The sequence below is a fragment of the Colias philodice genome, chromosome 5 (genome assembly GCF_061535455.1).
Source record: "Colias philodice isolate Cphi_HAF_F1 chromosome 5, ilColPhil1 Martin Lab GWU primary, whole genome shotgun sequence".
Classification (NCBI taxonomy): Eukaryota; Metazoa; Arthropoda; class Insecta; order Lepidoptera; family Pieridae; genus Colias; species Colias philodice.
In genome coordinates this window covers 5,567,989-5,582,908 of record NC_143090.1, presented here as the reverse complement: position 1 = coordinate 5,582,908, position 14,920 = coordinate 5,567,989, and the positions used below count along the sequence as shown (strand labels likewise).

At 33.0% G+C, this 14,920-nt stretch overlaps 1 protein-coding gene across 3 annotated transcripts in view; it reads right to left on the bottom strand.

The window, feature by feature from the left end:
- The window catches only part of LOC149488439 (lachesin-like), an 86,885-nt gene extending 81,900 nt beyond the window's left edge, over positions 1–4,985 (bottom strand). The window contains exon 1 of one of the 3 annotated variants that reach the window (XM_089695579.1): positions 4,797–4,985. In XM_089695579.1, coding sequence (XP_089551705.1) covers positions 4,797–4,869 — 73 coding nt within the window. In that variant the 5' untranslated portion in view covers positions 4,870–4,985. The remainder of the gene's footprint in view (positions 1–4,796) is intronic. The other 2 variants (XM_089695576.1, XM_089695578.1) reach the window with 2 other exon arrangements.
- Between the last annotated feature and the right edge of the window lie 9,935 nt (positions 4,986–14,920).

The following is a 14,920-nucleotide window of genomic DNA, read 5'->3' as shown; positions in this document are numbered from 1 at the left end:
TTAAAAGAATTTATTCGGCAATTAAAAATATTTCATTCAACAAACTACCACTTTTATGTAATATTACTTTATACGATATTTGTTATATTTGTTAAAATATTGGTATTTTTAATAAACTTTACCATCGACGCATATTATATCTATTCAGAGCTACACTAGTACGGAATAAAGTGAACCATAACTAACAATTTGGTAACAGTGGGACATATGTAAAATAAACCGTTTTATAAAAACGGGGATCCTGTCCAATAGCCTGCGACTTATCGAAATCATATTTCAAGAACGTGAGGAGGCCGATGTAACTCACCCTTTCGTAAAACATTGTCTTTTGTGCTCCCTTTACTCTCTGATACAAAACATATTCATTGCCTCAGCCAACTGGCACAGCGTCGAGGAGCCCCATGATAAAATTTACTACGCATTGAATACAGTATGAAAATCTTTTAGGACAGTAGCTGGCCATAGATGTAATAGTAAATGAAGCACTACCCTTTTCTAAGGAATTGTCTACATCATATTGTCACGAGCACGCGGCGACAAAAGATATTCGTTAAGATATATAACTTTATATCAAGTAATATTTTACTATGCTTCCTGTTATTCGAATGTAATTTACCAGAGAATATATTATTGTATTCAGAAAGTGGGTAGTATTATGATAAAAATACAAGATTTCGAAACCATCGGTTGTATAATAAGTGGCTATTGAAATATTTATAAACACTGGTCTTTCTTAGTAGTCAAAACATTTTTATTTATACTCAAGCATCATTGCAATATTTCAATATAATAACATTTTTATTTAAGTATAATGTTTAAATATAGTATCCGTATTGTTTCCATGCTTTTTCTTATATTATGTAAATCGGCTTTAATTACCGTTTCCACTACACTCCACTCGAATAGGAATTGACAACCCATAATTTCATGCGGAACGGTTTCGTTAAGAACATGTTATATGGCGAATTAATGTTTGTGGTTTCACAGTCGTCAAAGGTTCAAATGTATTCCCTAATGAATAGTTCGTACATCGTCTGGGTGGTTTGGCCAGGTACTCAGCACTAACGAAGAAGATGCAAGCGAAGGCGAATGGCACAGTCCACTACGATCTCTAATGAGAGCGCCTCCATCGTTAAATAAATTGGATAAAGACGTTCGTGATCTCTCAAGAACAACTTGAACCTCTTCAGCGTGACTAGCAATTAACTAAATTAAAAGATTGTCCGTGTACTTATTGAAACGTCTTAAACACTGTAAAGTCCCGCTCTTGTCGTCCAACAAATATTCTTTGATTTCTTTCAGTTTTAATTATGACGTATTTTTAACGCTGACTAAGTCAATTAACTGCTATTTTTATAAGAGCTTAACAAAGCGTAAGCTACGAGTAATTACTAACTTCATTTCACTGTCTAATGTATTTCGCTCTCGTTTAATTGTATGCTGTTGGAAACACTAAAAAGTCTCTTTAGGTGAAAAATTCTAGTCATTGTTCATAATACAAATAATGAACTAATGCTTGTGCTACATTCGCTAATTAGCTTAATCAATACTTTCCATATAATATACGTAGTAGATGTTTCTTCATTATGATAATTTATTTCACGTTGTATCACGGTAACTACTTACGATTAATAGTATAACATATTATAGTTCAGTTAATTACAACAACAAAAGTTACAAGTTGATTGGAGTGCCCTGTACGCGACCAAGGACGTGGACGAAATAATTTCGTATTTCTATACTGTTATAAATAATATCTTTGAACAATGTGTTCCGAGGAGAAAACATAGATCTGCTACGGCACGCTCATATCCCTCGTGGTATACGAATAGCATAATAAAGGATTTAAAACTGAAAGCTAGTCTTCATAAGAGATATAAGGAATCCAAAAAAGATAGCGATTACCAGGAATTCTCGTGTTGTAGATCGCGAATTAAAAAGTCAATAGACACTGCGTATAAAAATTATCTAATTAAAATACAGAATCAATTTGGACATGATCCAAAATCTTTTTGGAGTTATTGTAAATCGATATCGAGTTGTGCTAGGGAGGAGGTTATTTTAAAAAATGGTAATATTTTGACGAATGTGGAATGTGCCAGAGAGTTTGCAGCATTCTTTAGATCTGTTTACACAAGTGAGCCACCCCAGTTGAATGTAAATATGGCAGTAAAGTGCGCCTCAGGAGAAGAGTACGCCAGCACTAGAGTACATATTGATGCGTTTAGTTTAAAGGATGTAAAAGAAGCACTAGCGTCTCTTAAGCCAAAACGATCGGCGGGTCCCGATGGGATACCGGCGTTTCTTTTTAGAGATTGTAGTAGGATACTAGCGAAGCCTTTGCAATATATTTTTAACACTTGCATGCGACTTGAGACCTTTCCGGCTCAATGGAAGGTTACTAGAGTCATTCCAGTTCCTAAGGGAAAGGTTAAATCGGATATCAGTGGCTACAGACCAGTGGCTGTTTTATCGACACCAGCTAAAGTATTTGAAGCTGCAATATATCGTGCCATGCAGAAGCAAATTAGTAGTCTGATATCTGATGCCCAACATGGATTTTGGCCTGGTCGTAGTACTACTACTAATCTTCTAAATTTCATGTCAAATGTTGTGCCTGCAGTAGATTCTGGTCATCAGGTGGATGTTGCCTACTTTGATTTTAGAAAAGCATTTGACACTGTCGATAATGATATTTTATTGAATAAGCTGGCTTTATTGGGATGTACACCGCATCTTTTAAAATTTTTTAGTAGTTACTTAAAGGATAGACAGCAGTATGTTGATTACAAGGGTTGTTTATCTGACTCATATTACACCCTATCGGGAGTAAGCCAGGGTAGTAATTTGGGCCCTCTCGAATTCATAATAATGATAAACGATCTGCCGCAGGTCATCAAGCATGGAGTATGTTTATTATTTGCAGATGATCTTAAATTGCTGCTCGAGGTAAGGGATAAAATGGATAGCAAAAGGCTCCAGCAGGATATAGATAGTATAGTGGAGTGGAGTCATCGGAACAAGTTGTATTTTAATGTAAGTAAATGTTCCATCATTAGTTTGACTCGCGCACGGGTACCTTTAAATTATGAGTACATAGTGGATGCGGCGCCGATACGAAGAGTTACAGAAGTACGGGATTTGGGGTTGAATCTCACGGCTGACCTTTCGTTTCGAGCACATATTACGCAAATTTGTAAAAAAGCGTATAGAAAATTGGGTTTTGTACTCAGGTAGTCACAGGGGTTCACCAACATAACGGTAGTCAAAACCTTATACAATAGTCTTGTCAGAAGCTATTTGGAACACAGTGCGGTCATATTGGCACCGCACGAAGCAAAGTACACGGTTATGTTGGAAAGAGTACAAAATAAATTCATGCGCCACCTGTACATGAAGCTTTATGGAGTATATCCCTTCTATCCCCTAATGTATCCCACACTGTTTGTACTGGGCATGGTGGGGTACAATGAGTTAAGGGTAAGGCGCGAATTTAAGCTGGTGGCATACTTGGTGGGGGTTTTAAGGGGCAAAGAATACAATCCCGGAATATTAAAGGAAATGTATTTAAGGGTCCCAGACCACTATTTAGAAAAAAGAATCTTACCCAATATATTGTATGTACCAGTAGCGAGAACTAATCTATTAGCCAAATCGCCTCTTATTTGTGCATTTCGTACAATTAACGAATTGCACAATATAATAGATGTGTTTTCTTGCAGTTTGAGCGAATTTTCAAAGGTACTACTAAATATATTATGCTATCAGCAGAAATGTTAAGTTTATGAATTATTGAGGCTTAATAGGCTATTATTGTGTTACAACGTGTTTATTTTTATATTTTTATGAGATATGTTTGTTTTTCTTAATTTATAAAAGAACTCTGTCGAATTAGGTTAACCTGTAATGATAGTTAGTTCTATGTGTAAATAAATAAATAAATAAATAAATAAATTAAACCACGGATCCTAAACGGTATTAGACGAAGCATAAGGTTTGATTTAAAGCACCTTCAGACGTAATACATTTAAATAAAATCACCTTAAATACCGATGATTTTAAACGGCAGGCAATTTATAATACCTGTGTTAATACTATTAAATAAATATCGCATCGAAATAAAGCGTCGAGTAATATCCGAGTAAATGTTTAATCACGCCATCGTCGGACTGTGACGGGAGATTTAACTTATTATGCGGATTCTCGATATCGACACTATCGGTAGCAATAAATTACGAATGTTGTTACATTGCTGATAAACTGAATCAATACGCAGTTTGTATTGGAAGTTGGAACTCGAATATTTAGGTATATTTTGACCTTTTGAATTATTGAAGCAGACATTTACTGAACTAAATTATCTTTTCATATTTGACATTTAACACAATTTTAATAATGTTAGTTTTTTGATCAATCCGTTTATAATGGAGGTCGTATGGACACACACATTTAACCAAGGCCACTAATTTTCATATTATATTTCGTCTCCGACGCACGTCATAAGGCTGTGTAACACTGAAACTCTTGGAAAGAGGAGTAGCCAATAGACTACTTATATATATATTTTATAATTTGCGCTTTTCAAAGTGTCTTAATATTGTAACGGTTTATTGTTTTAGTTATAAAAATAACAAAGAACAGAAGAAATAAAATAATTACAAGACAACAGTCAAGGTAACAATCCTGCTCTACAAATAAACAAAATTCCACGTAGTTACATTAAATTAATTGCTATAATCATTAAATGCATACCTATATATCCTTTTAAGTAAAATAAAACATTAATAAGTACTCACGTGTTAAACAATTGTATCCATATAGCGATGAAAATATTAGTATCACACATTTAACCAAAACTTCGGCCACCATATTGAATTTATTATAAGGTGAACATTCATTTAATATTCATAACGATATACCATCTAATCAATGATATTATTATGAGTGAAACGGTGTCGATAGATCAACAATACCACATATTATGACTAGTAAATAGCATATCTTAATGCACTAATTTGCGTAGGAATATTGCGATGTCGTAATGTCAAGATAAATTAAGTGACCCGTGATAATGGTAAGATATGAGCTTCACGGAATAATTAATTTACAAGATATTATTTGGTATTTGAATTCGTTGTAGAGCGTTTAATCAAAAAATATTTCCGATTAATATTTTATTGTATTGTATTAGCCTGTTTTGTGCCAATGCTTGTCAAAGGCCTCCCCAAAGCGCTTCTATGAATCACGATCAATATATCAATTTAAAATGAAGTTGTGAACTTTAGATTTTATTTATCAGTGCAATAAGTAGAATTTCCTAAAATGAATATGCTTCCTATCTCAATTATGTCTTGATCATCCTGATCTGATACTATCAGATATCAGATATCAGACTGATAGACTCTTACGTAATAAATATCCGTCTAGATTATTCGATTCATCTAGCACGTACCCATTGCGTATTTTCCCTGGTCATTCCTCTCCTCTATTTTTAAGTTAAAACGTTAAAAGCATTGCATGACTAGACACTAGAGCAAAGTGTACAAGAGTTGAGGTTCCTAACGTCACTTGGGCGAGACCTCACCCGGATCAGCGGATTAACTGCCTGTAACGGTATCGGTATCAACTAAGAATAACGCTCTTCTTTGCCATATTAAAGAGAACTTTTTCAGTTTATTTATCTATTGTACTGTTCTACTTTTCACTTTTCCTAGAAGCCAAAACCTTGATAATATGATTACACCTAAGAGTCATGCAATTATTTCACAATAGTTCTAATGTATAAGTTGTGAGTGAAAATATAGTTTTTGTATATGTTTTCATAATTTTATTGATTTGCATGTCTTCCTTATGTCTTTTATCCAATGTTCTTTCAAGATTAATTAATTATCGTAAACATAAGTGTAAAAGAGAACGATGATGATGTCGTTCATTATATTTCATGCTCGTAGACTTTAATCAGAAGAAGTTTACGTAATTGTTTGAAAAGCTCAAGCAGATTAAATATGACAAATCAATTCATATTAATTTGTTTTGCTCGTTAAGAAGAAGCATTGATTTGTGTTTTCGTTTCACGCAATTATGTAGTAGGTACAATTTCTAATAAAGTCGTCAAAAATTCATCAAAGTCTCATTGCTCCCGCCAATTTACTAGTTGTTAAAGTAATTTTACAAGTTTCATCTGATCGAAATCATAAGCAAATAAAAGTGTTTGAAATAAACTATTTGCCAACTCATTATTTTTTATTTCATTGGTCTTCTATACTTTTAATCTTGTACGATTTTATGTTGTTGTCTTGTGTTTGTTTAATTTTAATGAAAAAAGCATTGCATTGGTATAGATTCATGAGTGCAATTCCATTGATTTAGGATGAGCATTTTCGAAATGTTTGTAACATTTATTATTATTAACCACGATTACTATTATCGTAGTATGTATCTTTGTTCTATTATTTTAAAGGATCACCATACCTACTGAGTAACAACAACTCATGCCTACTACTGTAGACCATACGCAAACTGTAGAAATGAATTTCTTTTGAATAAATACGATCAGTTGTCTTTACAAATGGTCAAATAAAGTAAACGAACCACAAACCGTACAACAGACCGGACGAAAAAGTTTACAAAAGCTGTATAGGACATAACTGTATCGCCAAACAATTATACGAATAAATATAAACAAGCGTTTGTGAAACCTTCCAGCTCAATGATAGCCAAATAAAAACCGGTCATAACCCGAAGGCTTATTTTTCATTTGGATCTTCAAAAATGAATTATTGTTTCCATTTGTGATAAATATCGTTGCGGTGACAGAATTTATTGGCTATTAGCTGCCGATTAATTGTTGATCACCATTACGCTGACGGGTTGTAATTATAAAAGGGTATCTGATAGATACGTGATATCTCTCAGTATCCAATATATGTATATGCCAATTGATTTACGTTGCGATAAAAGAAAATGTTTTCATTAATTATGTTGATGTATTTTTGTTATTGCCGTGTATAGGAAAGCATATTTTTAGAATTATTTTTATAATATTTATTTAACCTCTAAATAAGTATGCAGTCTATTATATACTTAAAAAATGTATAACAATATACATCATACATCCAATACTCGTCATCCCGTTAAGTCAAATCTGTATACCATCTTTAATGCTGTGTTCTAAAGATTGATTGTACGACCGCTATCTCCCCCAATCGGACAGAAACAAAGAATGTAATGTACCTGCACGAGTAGAATTACTGAAAAAACAGCGCACTCACCTAACGCGATCCTGACTAACGATGTATAAAATTTCCATTGTCATCAATCTCTGACACCACGGCGAGGATTCGCAAACTCTTCACTAATTGCAATTTGAACAAAAAACTAAAAAGCGAAGTCATCGTGCGCTGCAATTTTTACAGTCCACGTTTAAAAGTAGCTGTTGTAAGACTTAATAGGCCAAGTCAGCAAAGCTCCGAGTGTTTTAAAGACTAAGATTTATTTCGAAAGTCGTGAGAATCTTGCTCAGTTTGCTTTTATTGACAATAATTGTTTTAGAGAATACACCTCTGTATTTTGTTCGCATTGTTCGAAGATACGAGTAGAAAATACCTACATATTGGTTTTACTTTGGTAACTGTCCGTCCATCTGTCTATCACAGCCTTGTAAAATCTAAACTTTGTAGGCTAGAGATTGTTGGCACAGTTGTTGTGATGCAAACAGATTTTCCACTAGAAATATTTTTGGAATACGTTTTGTTTCCCTTTGCTCTACATATATGATATTCTTATACATATAATCCTTTCCCCTTTTGAAATGTTTTAAATATTATTAATGTAATATTAATATTAATCGGATGCAATTTTATTGACCTTTTTTCTGATCGTGTATCACTATAACAATTCAATATTATTACACTGAAAGCCTTATAAATACAATATTAAACGCAATGAAAGTATTTCTCGTGTTATTCGCGTCATTTACATTACACAATTTTCACCCCACCTGTGAAAATTCGCCAACAATACTCGACAAGAAAAAACAAAAGCAAATGTATTACTCGCAATATATTTACCGAGCAATGCAAATGGCAGTTAACTGCTTTCACACAAAGGAAATGTCACAGGAAAAAAATAATATTAACCTGAATATGTTCGCTGACGTAAATTATTGCAGAGCACCCTGAAGGTACCATAATGTTACAATTATGGTTAATTGTATGAGTGATTTAAGATGTGTGAACTCCACGTGTAAATAATAGAGTTCATGGGGTGGCCATTTTTTTTTCTGTTGCATTATTTTGGCATTCTTAGCGCATAATAAATTGTTTCCTTATTTATTCGCCATAATCTAGCGGCGGTATTATCAAACTAGCGCAAAACAATTTATTTTCGTTATAGAACATGGGAAACGCGAGAAGATGAAACATATCGAGAGAAATCTACGTGCTGTTTTAAAATATCGATTTAACCCTTCGTTTGCAGCTAGAGGATCTATTTAAATACAATTATTATAAATAAATAAAATCGGTAAAATATAAAATTAGAAATAATGAAAAAATATTTCAACAAAAACCTTATCACAACTAAAACACCATCTGATGTGGATCTAATTAAGTTTACTGATATAGCCGCATTAAAAATAAATTCAATAAGATTCCCCCGTAAACGGTCATGTTTAAAGCCCCCGGGGCTCATTTATCTGACATAATTATCTGACATTTACGTTCCGGCCATAATAGGGGAAGGTCGCAACAGTAATCAACGCACTTTTTCTGAAGGAAAGTAACTTCGCACCTGATCCAAACAAGAGGCCATGATGTAACACGTAGTCACGTAAATTGGCCAGGATATATACTAATCCTCAGATAAAACGCTTAAGCTTGCGTCGTAACGTCTGGTGTGTAAGCTGCTTTACTCGGTGTCAACATTTGCCTTAAATATGACTTATTATTTTTAGTAAATTTTGTTCTTTATTTACATGAACCTAAACGAGGTGTTACTAACGCACTCCTGAACAATTGTTAAATCTAATGTTTTAAACAATAGGTTATGTCCTTAGATAACGATGAACGTGATACGTAGTAATTATCATATTATGATACTAGGTACTTTATAAAGACATAAAAATATGTGCTCAATTATAAAAGTTATAAGCTGCAACAGACAAACCCATCTAACACATATTATGTTAAAAAAGTAATTTGAAAAACGTCAAATTAATCACTTGCAAAACATGAATTATTAAACGGAAACATTCGTACCAATAAAGATGCTAGCTATAAATAAAACGATGAAATATTGGCGGTTAAGGTTGAAGGCAATTTGTAAGGTTTGGCTTATGTCTAAAGTATGTAGAACATGACGGGGTCTTCGGAAATTACCTACAACAGGTTTTTGTGTGATTTGTAGCGCCCCGGGGCGATGTTTGATCCGCTATAAGTCTTAAAGAACGTGTTTTTAGAATAAATATTGCGCGAAGGTTGAATGAAGATTCCTTCTATATTCTTGGATCCATCTATTTATTTCAAGTACAATGAAAAATTTTGTCTGTGATGTCTGAAGAGGCGTTTTAACCGCGAGCATGTAAGTTCGCTCAATAATATTATATAAGTACCTAAATACATGAAACGGTGCATTAAACTTATACTTCGATACGATACGATACCATGTCCATAATTAATAGTGTAAGGATTACTTTATTAATCAATATAAATTTTTACAACAAATTTACATCCAAACAGGTTAAAACTTTTTCGAAGTTATTAATGAAATAACTCGTATATTAAAGCTCTCAATTTTAACAAAGATAAGCCTTGTTGAATAAATATCCCTAAGCCTATATAATATTGGCAGGGATAAGTTCTTAATATAGAACGCCCTTAGCTAGGTTATTTGTAGAACCTAGATATTAGAGATGACCTTATTTCATAAGAAGGCGAGAAAGGAAATTACTACGGAAAATAAGCAATTAAGCAAATTTAAAAGCTTCAAACTATTTTCACCAAATATATAAATATTACATTCTGTCCACCCTGGATACTGAATATAAGTAACATTAAAATATTTTTTTTTATTTTCATACAAACGATAACACTGAGTCGAACCAAACAAGCTCAAAAATGTAAATTTATAAAGAATAGAAAAAATTTCTTTATAAATTTATATTTATAAAGCATTTGAATGCCATAAAACCAAAAATATAAATTCAACAAGCTCAAAAATGGCCAAAAATTATGTACACATAGCATGCAAATGCAGCCATTCCATCGGCACTTCTCATGTATTTCTTTTCCCTACAAGAGTTTCTTTAAAAATGTATTTGGCAGGCAATCGTACTTATCCGCGTCGTAATCCTTCCTCCACCTAAACATCGTTCATTCGGCACCTATCGCCATATTAAGATAAGAAAAGGGATGTCGTAAACTTGAAAACAAGCATTTTATTCCGTGCCTTTTTAACTTGCCTTTAGGCCGTCGGAAACAGAATACAGGACAGTGTGATAAAAGTGTAATGAAAAATGACACAGTTGTTGGAATATAAAAGCATTTCGCTTGAATTGTTGAGATTGTGGATTATGACGCATTTTGCTACGTATAACATTTTAGTACCGACAATATTAAAAATAATCGTATATATATGCTAGGTTGTCTCGTCACCAAAAACACTTTAAAAGCTGAAACATAATAAGTCTAAAAAAGCCCAAAAAGTGAGGTCAAATTATAGAATCACGATTAAAATAAAGACAATTCGTTAATGGAACGGATATAAATCCAGTGAAACATAATTTCACGAGTTAAGCAAAACCTTAGCCGTTACAATAATTTGTAATAGGAAAATGGAATTGGATGCGGAATAAGATAAATCAACCCTTTGTACAGACCCCATAATAAATTTTATGAATCAGATATTTCTTGTAAAAGAACGTGGGTACAAACAGGTAGGATGTTTTCATACAACCTTATGGCTTATGATAATAATTAGCAATTGAATTCGTACGTTGACGGTAAAAAAAAACGTTTTCCAATTATAAATCTAATTTACAATTATTTATCTGTAAACTAGATCGCCAATAAATTACACATACATTAACATGAGCAACTATTCTTATATATATATATAGAATTCTTAAACTCAACTTTCATTAAAAATAAATAAATATTAGCGTGCTGTTTAGAATATACCAAACCATTTATTATTTTTTTAAATAAAGTATATATTTAAAATAAAGTATTGAATTGAAATAAGCCAATCGAATAAAAGATAACATAATGTTTTATACGAACACCTGGAGTTCAATACCAGAAGGCACGTCAAAATGGTGATTGTTTTCGCTGTTGTCCGAGCGTGCTACACAATTTGCAAACAAACTTTGACGTAAGCTGAGGAATAGTTTCATGAAACCAAGAGGAATATGCACTGTCTGTAAGCGTTTATTTAACCTTGTGAAATGCAACTGCATAGTTGAAATAACATGTGTCATACGATCTCATAGGAATTATTTTATTTCGGTATAATTCCTCATTTTATAATCTTCTGTAATACTAATTGGAGAGCATGGTCTACAATATATCGTGCTTAACAAAAGCATTAGTTTATATTCTGTAGCAATGCTGCGAGAAAATTCTGCTGCTCAATCAAGTTTCTCTTAGAAAATATAATTAAAGTATAGACGCGGATAAATGCAGTAATATTACGGGTACAGCAAGCGAGCAGCTGAATGAAGTCAGCTATAGCCGACCGCGGGCTGCGGCTGGCCTCATCAATATTGCGAGCACGTTCCAAAACTTTCTGCCACAATTACCTGGGAGCTCAAGTGTCGGAAAATATATTGGTTTTGTTCGTCTCACCTATAACTATATATTCAATCGATTTTCCGCTCAACCCGCCCACTTGGATACTAATTAACTCATATTTATTAGGCGCTATATATAAAATATTATCTCTCTTATCTCCTAATTGAAATTTCACAATATCTCTTACCCTTTACAAAAGTTTTTACAAAAGACGACTCTAGATATTCATTCGAAACTGAATCATCTTGTAACATGATATAATGTTCTCAAGAAAATTAATGAAGAAAGTTATTGAACAAGCGGTAAAGTTAATTAATATCACTGAGGAAGCTGGCGTTATAATCTAGGAGAGAAAAATATCGTATCGGGAAGCAGTCGGTCGATTCGTGGAAAGGAACGATGCTATATGGTCTGAAATAATAAGCCTCAGCGCCCTAGCAGTGATTTATCGTTCTAGCTCTGCGAAACGTTGTTTCAAAATGAGGTAAAAAATGATCGGATTTATTAAACGCAGCAAAACTAAATGATTTTATTTAAACGTCCCCTGAATATTTAATTTGATGAGCATACCACATTTTAGAACTTAGCTAAGTATAATAGAAGGTCTATTTTTTAATGTCATACTTATATTCATAACACAGTATTTAGTAATTTTTGCATTCAGGGTAAGGGATTGCAGTACTTTAAATTTTATTGTGGCAAGCGAAATTCTTTGCGGTAGGCGTTAGCGTAGGCCACCTCCGGGAACTTTTCAAATATTACCTCCATTATTTCATGAGATGACAGAGGTTGGGCACATATTAGCAAAGTTTCCGAATGGCTATTTAATGTCACCTTGATACGCTTTTTAAAGACTTTTCAAAACTGAAGTTTGTGTATTCATTAGACGGGGTTGTTGATTTATTTGGGAGACTTTTTCCGGTTTTCATGCATCAGGGGATAGGTATATGCAATTTGGATATCGAAATATTTAATGCAAAGGGGCTTTAAATATTGTTTCGGACTTGTTATCATAAACTGAATTTCACCCTGCAAGTGCTATAATTTTCTTACCGAGTTAAAGCTAACACTAATCGTATGCAGTAATCATAATACGCTCTTCTCCATAATTTTACGAAAAGCCGCTAAAATATCGTATTTCATAAACGAGGGAATTAATTTACATTTCAACGTTTACATAAATAAGAGAGCACGATGCGGCTGAGTCGACGTACACTCGTGTCGTTGGGTATGCTAATGAACAAATTTGAGGTTAGTAAAAACTGCTCAGTTCACACTCTCGCTCACAGTTTCAATTTAAACAGCTTTGTGGCACTCGTTCTGGTGGATTTTACTAAGCTAAAGATGCAGCTGAACGCCAATAAATCGGTACGATGTTCATTGTTTATAAATGAAGTTCTAAGAGTAGACGTATCTTCTGCTACAACTCGGAAAATTTAAATATTATTAGTTGATAAGTCTAAGTTAATTAGTTGAGATGTCTCTGTCTTCTTTATTCTATTACTTCACAGTTCACAGTACTAGAATAAAGAAATAATTATTTTGTAGAAATATGCTGATTAAAGAGAATAAATATCGCAATATCAATTTACTAAAAGTTTTAACAAAAGTGAAACATAATCCCTGCTAATAACAAAACCTAAAGAGACTTCTTATTTTCTCGTAACTTAATGGCTATAATTTAAACTTAATAATAAAGACGGACAACTGGCTTTGTTTGTTCTTGAAAGGTAAATTCGTGCACCTAAATGAATGCTAATTAAGAAATGTGAGCTTTATAAATAGGAGTGAATTGCAAAGCGTCACGATTCACGACTTTAAGGTTTAAATTTGGGACAAAATTAATTAAACTCCCTTTTATACCTTTTAAATGCGATAAATGTAGAGACTGAAAAATGCCCTTATCATTAATTTATATTACTTTAAGTCATAATACTTGAAATAAAAATTAAGAATATTTTTAATATAAATCTTAATTTAAATAGCACAAAAATATAGAGTTCATTTAATTTGATGCAATTAAGTCCGAAAATACTGTTTCAAACTCAAATCACCTTCACAGTTCCTTGAAAGTTTATAAGACTAACAATATGCAATAAAGGTAACAAAACCAACATTGTGACTGTACAACCCCCTCTTTGTAGCCAAATAGCTGCCTCCTCAGCACGGTGGGGCACGAACTCGCCACTCGTCAACCACACAGTGAACGAATGCAAATTTTAAATTACTGTCGTAGCCTGTAGCGCATTTCTGCTACGAATTTAGTTGCCAAACGCAATTAGAAATTTAAAACACACTGAATACTATGAAAGAATTAAAATACTTTGTTTATTTTATTCCCAAAAGAAGTAGATAGAGACGCAAGTTATAATCATTATTTTGTAATATTCTACCAAACACTTCTTATAGTCCAAAACGTTCCAAAATGATTTTCACAGACATTTATTATGAAAGCCAGGAGCATGACACGTACAATTTGTTTAATCTAGAAACATTGCAAGAACCCGCTGCGATTCGCTCTCTTCGTAGCGTCGTTGATGTATTATAATGAAACCGGCCATCTGTTTTCTCTCTCTACGATAATATGATGTGAGATCAGCGCCTGCTTTTTGTTCACCTCCGATTATCATAATGTTTAACACCTTCGAACTTAATTCGACTCATATATCACTCGATAAACTGCACATTACTTCTCGTTAGTAAATTTCAGCGCGATATTCGTGTTAAACACAAAAATAACAAGATTGCCAATTATCGTTTATAATTAATTGGATTAATGAAAGTTGATGAACGTAAATGAAATTTATTTAACGTTTTCTGTTCACGTAATGATTTTGCCAGCCTTTAATTTGTACAGTCGACAAATTTTGTATAATTGGCTTAGATAGGTATCAAAGCGGTTGTGTACGTAATTGCAATCGCTTATTACACGGTACATTATTTGTTAATGCCGAATAATTCTGAATATTTTAGACTTAAATATGATTATATCCTATTTGAACGGTAAAATTATTTAACAGACATTTAATATTACAGAGCTTTTAAACGTACTATAATATAATTTTAACTATACAGACACATTTAACAGAGCCTTATCTTTAAGTTTAATGATAGCTATATGTGGTTCGGTG